General features: G+C 43.9%; 1 protein-coding gene across 7 annotated transcripts in view; it reads left to right on the forward strand.

Annotated features, from left to right (window-relative positions):
- Positions 1 to 12,972, forward strand: part of agrn (agrin) — a 280,235-nt gene that overhangs the window by 128,268 nt on the left and 138,995 nt on the right. For all 7 annotated transcript variants that reach the window (XM_071371598.1, XM_071371600.1, XM_071371601.1 and 4 more), the window contains one exon: positions 1,749 to 1,787. In XM_071371598.1, coding sequence (XP_071227699.1) covers positions 1,749 to 1,787 — 39 coding nt within the window. The remainder of the gene's footprint in view (positions 1 to 1,748; positions 1,788 to 12,972) is intronic.

Genomic DNA, 12,972 nt, shown 5'->3' on the forward strand with positions numbered 1-12,972 from the left:
CTTAATCGATCTGCTCTAGATCTAGCGGGAATCAGTTCTGGATGCTTCAATCACATGCATACACATACAAAGGTTTGTGTTGTATAGGGACAGCAGACGGCGATGGGAAAGGAAGATATGGTGGTAGAGACCTTATCTCCTCCTCTTATTATGACTGAGATGGAGACATTTACATTTGGCAAACATTTAGGAAATTCTGTTGATTTGCTGTCATGTGCTCCAAGACACCATATGGCAAATACTGCAGTGTGTTTGCGTTTTAGGAAAGGGGAGCAGTGTGTGTGTGTGTGTGTGTGTACATGTTTATCTACATGTGTGTGTCTGTGCTATTGTTGTGCCATGTTGTTTTTGAAGTCCCTGGGATTGAAATCTGTTACTGTCATGATTGCCTCGGAAACCAGTTCAACAGACACTTCATTATTCACCGTCGCAAACACAGCGTCTCCCCCCCCCCCTTCCTCTCCTCTCCCCTCGTCCTCTCTCTCTGGCTCCCTCAAGCCCAGCTGTTGACAAGCAATTGTAAGTGAGCCTAAATTTAAACTCTGCACTGGCAACCGTTAACTGTGATGCCGTCGTCAGGTAGCGAGCGATGCCGGAGACGCCTCACGCCTCCGAGCGAGGACGGCCGGGAAGGCGAGAAGCTCCGGCGGAAAATGTGTTAGCTGGGTAATTGATGTGATGTGATTTTATCTTGCTCATTATCCCGGGTATGCAAGCCTACGCAGGGGAAAGGTGCGGCGGGCTGGCCTGACGCGAGCACGGGCTGCTCAGTGGTTTGGAAAGGCGAGTTGGAGTGCAGATGGTAAAGGTCGCTGTCACTGAACACTGGGGGTCTTAGATGCTTTGCTATGGTCAGGTGATGTAAGAGCATTTACGGCACTGACAGATTCAACCGCATGCTAATCTACTTACAGTGGTTGGTGATGCTTCACGCATCGGTTTAAAGTAGACCACTTTGTTGCTGTTCCAGTCATTGTGTGTTAAGTGAAGCTCATTATTTTCTATAACAGTGCCCCATCGCGCCCAATCCCCCATTAACTTGACCCTTCATTAGAGGTGTATGTATGTATGCATATGCATGTCTGTGCTCTACAAATGCCCTCTTTGTATGTTCCTATAGGACACCAGTGATAGAGGAATGTAGTTGTGCCATCATCTACCATGGCACCATTACATCATAACAGTACATAACCCATGCATTACTGCAGCAGGGTCATGATGTCATATCTATGGGTGAAGGCAATTAGTTAACTCATTGGAAAGAAAAAACAGACATGGGGGTGGGATGGGATCAGTTATTTTTGCTGTGTAGTCCTCTTCAAGGGATATTTCATTCGCTTAGGCTTATTTGAGGTATATAAAAAAAAGTCAGTGAAAGTGGTAACTAAGATAATAATGACACAAAACCTGAGTATGTTTTTCACAAAATACCAATTATCGGATGCTTTCATAGGTGTCAGGTGTGGTTTGCGAATTGAATGGACCATTAAAATTGTAAATATCCATCGACAATTGTACGTCTATCATGAAATTCTATTCATTCTGATGAGCTGGCTCTATTGAGCCTCTCCATCCCTCAGATACTCTATTAGAACCTGTTTGATATACCCAAGCCAGAGGAGAATCTTCTTCTCTGCTTTTTGCTGGAGCAACTCAATTACTGGGGTTCACCCCATGGGAAAGTCCTTGAATCTCGCCTTAACTTAAAACCCATTTCTAACTCACTCTCTCTCTTTTATCTCCTCCAGACAAACCTGTTCACTTCACGCCGGCCCAGCCTCCTGACGGTAAGTCCTCTGTGAATTCTCACTCTACCCTACCTTCACCGATTGACTACATAGTTTTGGCTCCCCTACAAATAATTACCTCAGAGCTGCTCTCTGTCTTCCTCACCTCTCTGAGTCCTGATGCTTTTAGTTTGCATCACCACCTCCACCTTTCCCCCATATGGCCATTGATATGGGGCGGTCTGTGATGACTTGATTGGTCTCATCTCCTTTAAGCCCAGTTACAGCTGTGCAGTAGCTTCTACCAGACTACAGCATCTCCAGCCTCATGATTCAGTAATACTAGTAATCCTCCCTCCTTCCCCATTCAAAACGTCACTCCTCACACCCCCTAGATGTAGGCCAGGGATACACGGAGGCTCCAGTTTTTCCACTATGCCCAGCCTTGTTATCCACCATGCTTTCCGGGCCTAATTCCACAGATGGCAATCTCTGTACTCTGTGCAGGGCTATTGTTTCAGTTGTTTGGCGGGCGAGCGACGAGAGTCATTAATTAAACAGCAACAATTTATTGGCAAATGGCGGATCTCCACACTCTTTAATTGGAAGGAAACAGCTGGTTTCTGGCTCGGTCATGAATATTTATGATGGCAGCAAACACATGAAGCACTGTTTGGTAGCCCCCAGATTTCTAACAGACAGACAGACAGACAGACAGACAGACAGACAGACAGACAGACAGACAGACAGACAGACAGACAGACAGACAGACAGACAGACAGACAGACAGACAGACAGACAGACAGACAGACAGACAGACAGACAGACAGACAGACAGACAGACAGACAGACAGACAGACAGACAGACAGAGGTGGACTCCTGGTAGCGCTGGGAGGTGTAGCCTTATCCTCACAGTGTGGGGGGCTACCAAGCCAAAGGTTGGCCGTGTAAGAAAAACAACAGGCAGCATGCTGATAATGATCTGAGCCCCTATCTACTGAAGCTGTGAACAAAAGGCACCTCTGGGGGCTCAACGACTGTCCGATAATTGCTCAATCACTCTCTTCATAGGTCAGCACATTTGCAAAAGCTGTTTTTGAGAAAGGGCGCTGTTGTGTTCAAATGTATCAATTTAGAGCTTTAGACGATGAATATGATATGATGGCCTCGCCGAGTCACGACAATGGCTTTTGTCAATGCGAAATGGGTGTCCGTGGTCTGCACCTGCCGAGTAATTGAGCTTGATTGGAGCATTTCTCAACTTCACCTCACCTTAACACCTGGGGAGAGGAGAGAGACATCTCTGGTTTTATTTTTCAACTCCTTTAATCAAAGTGAGGTGCTCCAAAGGTCCAATCACACGGCATCACGATCCGCCGCAGATATTTGTTTACTTTTTAATGACATGAGATTGCTTCAATAAATGATTTGCGCTCTCGACGAGTGGAGATTCTCCGTTTTTTTGTTGTTGTTGTTGAAATAAATAGTGTCACCGAGCCAAGTCAAGTACGTGCCGGTGAGAAACTGAGTGCAGTCAGCGAGGCAATACAGTACATCTCTCCATTTTCCCTCCAAAAATGGTGGCTTTTATCGATCGCAGTGGCGTCCATTTCCCATGTATTCAAGTTTTGGCTTGTCTGAAGGACGTTTGTTTCTGCACTAGTCAAGCGTTTAAAAGGCTCTGCTGCTGGCCCATAATTACATTTCCAATAGTCCTGTAGGCTCTCAGTCAGCAGAACAGGATTGTTTTTTGATCCAAACATAGAAGAGCAGCAGTAGACATCTGCAGTCTCCAGTTAGCCCTGAGGGACAACGTTTCCGCGGATCATTTAGTTGCTGGTGAGATTAGTGGGCCAATTAGAGATGGCCTAAATACACTAGCCCCTCTCCTACGACTAGCTGAATGTTGTGCCGTGGGGACATGGTGGTAGCCTACCAAGACTCTTATACAGCGTCTCCATTAGTCAAATCTGTTCTACAGAGGAGGGCTATTCTACTGAACTTGTCCTCAGTTCCAAGGACACACTTCCACATACTTAATTAACCAGAATCAGAGAGATAAACTAAAGAATCTGCAGACTTTTAAAATATCCTCTTAGTCTCTGAACTTGTTTTTGGGCAGATGATTTATTCTTGTTAGCGAGAAGAGATGGAGAGAAGTGTTTTTTTGGGGGGGGGGGGGTGATCAGAACTAGAAAGCCTATAGGGCTGATCACACTGGTGATCTGCTGTCTTTGCAGCACGAGTCGAGAGCACTTGCACAGTATTTGTGGCGCGCACCACCTACAATTAGACGGCAGATTCCACCCAATAAATGAGTGCTAATCACCAGCCGAAAAGTGACAAAGTCACAAAGCACCCTCTAATTAGTCTCTCTGCTGCGGCTTAAAGTGCCAGTCTCTGCACTCAGTCCACAGTCATTATTGCCTGTCATCTCCAGACAATAATAAGACCGTTGTGACAGCATTTTACCCAGCAACAGAGAGCAAAGTCTCAGTCCGTTGTTCAAGGTAGAACCACACGGGTTGGACTTTGGTGAGGGGTCAGTTCTATTGCATTGAGCTAGCGGCCTTTTGCTAGCCACGGTTGTCATTTTAATGTTAATGATGAGAGCAATTTGCATATTGTATACACACACTTCTCTGGCTCTCTGCCTCTGGTCATTGCAATATTTACATATTAAGCATAATGTAAGTTTCCTCTTTCACAGTCCGATTGCTATAATGGCTATTATATGGTATTGATCTTAACTGGAAGAACAGTGCAGATGCAAAGTTTGGTAACAGAATGACAGTTTGTGCCGTTATTGTGTTACTGTACCAAATTTAGCATCTGAACTGTTCAAGTAAATGTGTTTTTGTAAAATGTTATGTGGAAATTGTTCAAATTCGGCCTTGTCCATAGAGTTGTATGGTTTGTTTAACTTTGCAAAAATCGGAGTCTAAGCATCGTTCTGTTACCGTGGAATTGTCCTTTTCTATGTGATAGTGTGTGTATCAATCCCGAGGAGCCAGTGTGACTCCAACAGGTAGAGAACCAGTTGGTTCAGTCCTGGAATTCGTTTTGACACTCCTGTCAGTCAGATTTAAGTAGAGTCAATTGTACTCTCAAGTTAAGTGATAACTAACAGGTGAGTGAGAGAGCTTTACTCACAGCCGTAGGTGAACAGACATGGTTAAAACTGGGCTAAATTGGGCCACGAAGACAAAAACAAGGATCCAAATGGGAAACCTGAGCTACCTCCAGTCGGGTCTGTCTGCGTGGTAGCTAGCTGTCTCCCACACCTCTTCTCCTGGCTGTAATGAATACACCGGCTGTGAATCCTTCAATCTGGCGTTTGTCACAGAAAGTGTCCCCCGGAGGATACTCCGTACCAGCAGACATAATAGATGTTTGAATTGAAAAGTGATTTGATCTAGGACTGGGAGGGTTTCTGCGACGAACGGGAAAGTGCTTGTGGGCTTACTTACACTCTTCCCAGAACACTTCTTCCTCTTAAAAGATGTGCCAAAACTTTCTCTGCAGCAGCTTTCAAAGACTCCCCCCCAACACTCTCCACAAACTCTACACAACAAACTCTACACTGCAAAAATAACTGATCCCATCCCACCCCCATGTCTGGTTTTTCTTTCCAATGAGTTAACTAATTTCCTTCACCCATAGATATGACATCATGACCCTGCTGCAGTAATGCATGGGTTATGTACTGTTATGATGTAATGGTACCATGGTAGATGATAAGATGATGGCACAGCTACATTCATCCAAACTGGCTGTAATTTATTCAGTCAACCCTTTCCCTATGTTCTTTACAGTACGCCTCACTCAGAAATAGAGGCAGAATTCATTATGACTAGTCGCTTATCTTAATTAAATCAAAAATCTACCTAATCTTTTTTGGGGGAGGTGGGGCTGAGGATGGGCTCATATCAAGATATCAAAGGTACCAGGACTGTAAACGCTCCTCTCTCTCACGGATTGGCATTTTGCTCTGTGAGAAACAAGATTGGCCTGTCATTCCTAGCCCTCGACGAGAAGCAGCAGTGCAGGCTAGCTGTAGTCTCGTGTTTTTTTGCCTTGACATTATCAGGGCAAAGTTTGTTGCCCTCCAAAAGTATACAGACGCATCTAAACCCAAAACTGCACTCTGTACTTCTCTCCCCGGAAAGTATGCCTCTCTTCTGTACTTTTGTGGAGTCAGCAGATGCTTGCGTAAGCATCTCGCCGTACACATGCAGAGCTCGACGGGAAGCGGCAAACAGGAGAAACAAATTGGGTGCATTTTGACATTCCGCCTGTCTGCACTCGTCAGACTGTCTGACAAGGCTCCCATACAGCCTCAATGAGCAGAGGTGTGATGCGCCGCCGAGTATTGATCTGTACGCGGAAGAAAGGAGAGCCGGGAAAATATGTGGGTCAAAAGGAACACGCGTAGACTGGCAGGGATTGACCGCTGAGTTGATTTGTTCCCGATTCCTTGGCCAGAGTAATTGTTAATGCTGACGGCTGGGGCGATTTGACATGCCCAGAAATATCGGCCCGCTCAAGCTTGCCCTTGCGAAACCACCACGAACAGTCAGTGTATGGAGGTGTTGTAGCATGTCAGATAGTGGGTAGATTAACTCCTGACAATGATGGGGTTGGATCTCTGGACAACAGACAGCTAGACTAACCCTGATATCCCTATCATAGCTGAAGTTTGAAATACAGAGAGCTATTATCCACAATAGAAATGTCCAAAAGAACAGCAGTAGGCTATGCTTCTCAGGTGTCTCTTGACCTATCGTACAGTTCATATGGCACAGTCGACCCATTCCCAATCAGATTGGTGATGGAAGATTTTACGACTGTACTATGTACTACTTATTCATAGTGATGTAGGACTATTATTGTACTGGTTAAGGCCCCTTCATAATTGGAACTATACTGAAAAAAATATAAACGCAACATGCAACAATTTCAAAGATTTTATATATTTATATTTCATATAAAGAAAATCAGTCAATTGAAATAAATTCATTAGGCCCTGGTCTATGGATTTCACATGACTGGTGCAGCCATGTGTGGGCCTTGGAGTATAGGCCCACCCACTTGGCAGTCAGGCCCACTCACTGGGGAGCCAGGCCCAGCCAATCAGAATGAGTTTTTCAGCGCAAAAGAGCTTTATTACAGACAGAAATACTCCTCAGCAGCCCCCACCCCCCCACCCCGCCTCAGATGATCCCACAAGTGAAGAAGATGGATGTGGATGTCCTGGGCTGGCGTGGTTACATGTGGTCTGCGGTTGTGAGGCCTGTTGGACATTCTCTAAAATGACGTTGGAGGTGGCTTATGACAGAGAAATTAACATTCAATTCTCTGGCAACAGCTCTGGTAGACATTCCTGCAGTCAGCATGCCAATTGTACGCTCCGTAAAAACTTGAGACATCTGTGGCATTGTGTTGTGTAACAAAACTGCACATTTTAAAGTGGCTTTTTATTGTCCCCAGCACAAGGTGCATCTGTGTAATAATCATGCTGTTTAATCAGCTTCTTGATATGTCACACCTGTCAGGTAGATGGATTATCTTGGCAAAGGAGAAATGCTTACTAAAAGGGATGGAAAACGTGAGAGAAAGAAGCTTTTTGTGAGTATGGAACGTTTCTGCGATTTTTTGAAGCATAGGACCAACACTTTACATGTTGCGTTTATATTTTTGTTCAGTGTATATCTGCGAGCATTCTGTAGAGTCTTGATAGATTAGGCTTTTCATCTTTAGGAACACTCTAAATCCATGGCAGATAAGACATCTCGCTTCTAGTTTTGTTATTTCTCATAACTACGACCTTGCAAAGAAAAGAGGGATGTGATAAATCGACTGCATGCTGTCTTTGAAATAGGAGGATACATTGGTGAGAAATTTAGATACGGGATGAATTTCTTCTAGCTAATTAATGAATTGGCCATTCAAGGGAGCCGATTTTACTCCCAATAATCTAATAGTAGACCGATGGATTGTTGCACGCGCGGGTTCGACGTCCCCATCATCGTCCTATATTCATTGCAATTAGTGCGTGAAACGGTTCATATTTCTATAAATGACTCTTATGTTCTTTGCGTTTGGTTCAGAGAGAGGCTGTTCTGTCCCATTGAATTGGCATGTCGTTCATTTACACTCATTAACTCAGTGAATTATTCAATGAATTAATTTTGTGACTCATTGTTAGACTTAAGATGGGGGGGAAGTGATGGACAGGTTTTTACTTTCGTTTAATTGTGACTTGTTATGTGAGGAAATAGACATGGCTTACCGCTTTCGCCATTTACTTTTTAACAAGTAGTAAATATATCGTGTTACAAAATTACGGGCTTCCCCAGTCAATGTTTTCTTTATAGAAAATTGTACCCAATGAAGCATTTTACATCGCATCTGTTCCAAGTGTATCCGCTCTTCGGACGAGTGCGTAGACTTTTTATTACATGCGAATAAGTGCAATTGTATTGGATAAATTTGCCTTTTATTGTGATCAGTTGGGAGTTTAAAGGCTTGTCATCCTTAGACTTTTCACCTCTGTCTAACCTGAAGAGTGCTGTGTTTACTTTGATATTTACCACACCAGTAAAAGACGGACGCACACACACATTTCTCAGTCAGAGGGCCTCGCACCAGTGTGTGTTTGTGTGTGTGAGAGAGAGGGAGACAGACCAGTGCACAACTACACTAAGGTCAAACAGCCTGGCAGTTGTATTCAAATGGTCTCTCAGAGGAGCCTGTAGCAGTACATGGATGATGGAGAGTGTGAGGCAGCCAGACTCCAGGAAACCATAAATCTCTATCCTAATCCCAAAATGCAGACTGCCCATCCTAGTCTGAGTAGTAACCCAGAGACACACACTGTCACACACACTAAGGAAAGAGATTGTTTACCAAGTGAACCCAGCCTGTGGCATCTTCTTCTGTGGTTACTGTATGTCAAGTTTATATATGAGTTGAGGTGAGTGTGTGTGTGTATACATTGCAACTGACGAACATACATCACACACAAACACCATTTGTGGTCTAAACATCTAATTTGTATAGTCAACCCAACCTCTTCCTCCTTTCATTGGCTTGTTTGATATATGTTCCCCGCACCACTGCACACAATTACAACATGCAAGGCTCTCAGCCAATGTGCCACTGACACCATTTACACCGGCCGGCTCTGTGACAATGGAGACACACCCGCAGTCCCACATAGGCCTACACACTGTCCCTCTGGGGGATTCTGAAGTATGCGTTTCAGCATGCTTGCCTGTATGTCTTCTCTACTTTCACTATGGGAAAAAAAAAACATTGATTCCCTTTCAAATAGCTTGTGCGTGGAACATATTGCATGATGATACTACTGCGTCTGCCTTGGTTTTAATGAGTTTTAAGGTGCTAGAAGGCTTCCTATCACAAGGAAGGAAACGAGAGACATGGGGAAAGAGAGGAAATAAGAGAGCAAGAGAATAGGAGAGGGGGAGAGAGAAAACAAGAGAGCAAAGATGTTTTGAGGGACAGAGATGATATGGTGGGTGGGGTTCTTTCTACTTTTCTTTCTTCACACCTGTTTTTTTCCGCTCATTTTGTTTTTTCTTTTCTTTTAATGATATACCTTGAATTGTATAATTGAAATGGAACAAATAGGGGCTGTTTTGTATGCCAGCGCGTCCATGCGACTCCCGGAGAACCTCGCATCCAGATGCATAATGATAGCAGCGACTGTCGGGGTCAGTGGGAGAGTGCAGAGAGGAGCAGCTGGGAAAAGGTGGAGAGTTCGAAGGGATTTTTTTGGTGGGGGGGTGTTGTAGGTAGTTATAGAGTTTGTGTACGAGAGTGTTTACAGTTGACGGGTGAGAGTGGGCAGCTGTTGTGAATATGGCCTCTTTAGGTGCTTGTGTGAGTGCGCGCGCGTGTGACTGTGTTAGGGATGTGGGTTTGAAATAATTTCACTCTTCAAATACTATCATTCATTTTAGGAGGATATTCGGATATTCTAAATACATGCATTTTTTTATTACGTTTCTTTACCTGAGCACGGCTGCGCGAGGAAGAGAGGTTGGCACTCTATTGCTGCAGCTGCGGAGAGACCGGTGTGTGATCAGATGGGAGCGAGCAGACGGAGAGGCGAGAGAGAGACTCAGCCAAAGCAGCTCGGCTACAGCCAAGACTGGCTAACTTGTAGCAGCCACAATATTATTTATTATCATCCCATACAACAGTGGCTTTCTTGACTGGAGTAACCTAGAAGCTAGCCAGCTCTAGCAAGCTAGGCTAATTGATGCCACATGCTGTGCTTTCTCCCCAACCCCATTCAGATAAAACAACAGTCTAACGTTACCTGTTGTTTGCTTGTGGTAGCCTACTCCTTCCCGCTTCTCAGCTTTTAATTCCGTGCTTTAGTGAACTGTCACTCCACTTGCTGCACATTGTGTATCTATTATTAATTGTATTATTACGTGTTTTATTATTTTAATATTTCCTCTGCATTGTTGGGAAGGGCCGTAGTCCACACCTGTTGTTTATGAACCATGTGACTAATAACGTTTGATTTGACATTGAGGCTTTGATTGGCCAATATAAACAACAAGCTACACGTGAAGGCAACCTGTCTTTTCATGGGGTCACGTCATATAAATGACATTTAAATGTTTGTTCTTTTATTAAGTTCATAATTTGAGATGTCATGGTATATCCTTGTATGTAACAATGTCACATGGATATTTACATTTCATTTGGAAAAAGCCTTTTCAGTGTTAAAATAGGCCTATACTTTTTTTGTTGTAATAAAAAAAATGAATACTCACACAAGTTTCTGAATACTAACGTCTGACATTCTAATAATCGTGCACATCCACAGTCTGTGTCGAACCCCTCAGAGCTAGCAACATCCTAACAATGCCCTTTTGTCAGGTTCTCTGTCAGTGTTGACCTAGGTTACCTCTAGTGACCTGTAGCCACTGTCACTTGATCTCTTGATATAAACTACATGTACAGTAAGAAAGACCACACACACACACACACTCAGCACACATACAATGCTAATGTTTCATGTAAGTATAAACTCATGTTGCAATAGACTATAAAACATACAACTGTACAGAGGAAATCCTGAAGAACAAGGCCTCTTGTGTAAGGGGTCTCGTTACATACGCGCACGCACACACATTCATGTACACACACACACACACCATACCACACCACACATGTGCAGTTTATTATATTAGCCTTGAGAAATCCCTTGGTGTCTTGACAGGAGTGACCTCTTCCAGCTGTCTTTCTGAGCTCACTCAGCTATCTCCGAGCACGTCAACACACACACACACACCCCTGACACCTCCCACGGACCGTGGAGTCACTGTCTCACTGTGACGACCCACTAAGTGTTTGTGTGTGTGGGGAAAACGAGGAACCCTCTCTGGTGTTTGTGTGTGTGTCTTTCAAACACAGTGTTTGTATGAGTGTGTACTGTGTGTGTGTGTGTGTGTGTATGTTTGTAATTGTATTCGTTAATGTGTGTGTGTGTGTGTGTGTGTGTGTGTGTGTGTGTGTGTGTGTGTGTGTGTGTGTGTGTGTGTGTGTGTGTGTGTGTGTGTGTGTAGAATGCGAAGCAACAAACACAGGTTTAAGTCCCGTCAATTAGTCATGGCTGAACTCCCTGGCCCCCTGAGGTGCTCTGGGGAGGGCAGGACAAAACGGTGTGTCTGCAGGTCCTGAAATAACGAGCTCACCTGAGGAAGGACTCCAGGGCGCTGGTTGTGTGTGTGTGTGTGTGTGTGTGTGTGTGTGTGTGTGTGTGTGTGTGTGTGTGTGTGTGTGTGTGTGTGTGTGTGTGTGTGTGTGTGTGTGTGTGTGTGTGTGTGTGTGTGTGTGTTTAAAAGGGGGAGAGAGAGTGAGAGAAAAGTGAGATAAGAAATCAACAGTATTATATATTTACAGTGCATTCGGAAAGTATTCAGACCCCTTCACTTTTTCCACATTTTGTTACGCTACAGATGTATTCTAAAATGGGTAAAATATTTTTTTTATTTTTTTTATTTGAGCAAATATATTAAAAATAAAAAACAGAAATACTTTATTTATATATGTATTCAGACCCTTTGCTATGAGACTCAGAATTGAGCTCATGTTCATCCTGTTTCTATTGATCATCCTTGAGGTGTTTCTACAGCTTGATTGTTGTCCACCTATGGTAAATTCAATTGATTGGACATGATTTGGAAAGGCACACACCTGTCGATATAAGGTCCCACATTTGACAGTGCAAAAAAAACGATTGAATCCATTTTAGAATAAGGCTGTAACGTAACAAAATGTGGAAAAAGTGAAGGCATCTGAATACTTTCCAAATGACTGGAGACATAGTCATTGAGTAGCGGTAATATTTTCCTTTATTTCACTGAGGAGCAGGCTCCTTATCAAGCGATGGGCTCGGGATGTCTGACATCTTCAGTCATACTGGCTCTGTCAGTCAGTACCGTTTATGTCTTTCTTCCATATTCACTGTACTAGTGTGTCTATATTCACATCCCGGTGACGGAGAATTGACCGAATTGAAATTCCCCCTCACTCGGCTGCTCCCCCTCTCTCCAAACCTTCCCTTTCATCATCACCTCCATCCTCCTCTCCTCTTCCCCTCCCTCTCTCATCATCCCCTATTCTCTGCCGTGGCCCTCGGGGCTTGTCTGACCAGGGCAGGGCCTAAGACTAACTGCTTCACCAGTGTGGAGGTCAAGGTAGCCAGATAGAGTTGTTGGGGGGAAATGGTTTGGACACTAGTGGTGGTACCTCTTCTATACGGGAGAAAAGGGAGAAATAAAATCTTCCCTCGCTCCTCTTTTCTTTCTGTTTCTCGTCCTCTCTTCTCTAATTACATTGTCCCCCATCCTCTAATGTATATGACAGACGTCATTGTTTTGGAACTACTCACAGTTTTAAAACCCACAGGTTAAATGTGCCAATAAATCAGCACAATCTACTTTTTCGTTTTTTTTTTTACTGCTGCCGTCTTGGAGCTAGAATTGGGGTCATGTGTACTGTGGTAATGCCCATACGAAAAAAGAGTAACGGAGAGCACTGTACAATACGGCGAACTTAGCAAACAAGGCATTTGTGGTAAGTACATGGGACCGACAATCTTTATGCATGTCTGCTATTGGAAAACAACTGAGAGCAATTAAATAGCCTAATCTAATTTTGACTGTGTCTCTCAATATTATCAATGTGTTTGAATCGAGT

This window comes from Salvelinus alpinus, chromosome 28 (genome assembly GCF_045679555.1).
Source record: "Salvelinus alpinus chromosome 28, SLU_Salpinus.1, whole genome shotgun sequence".
Taxonomy (NCBI): domain Eukaryota; kingdom Metazoa; phylum Chordata; class Actinopteri; order Salmoniformes; family Salmonidae; genus Salvelinus; species Salvelinus alpinus.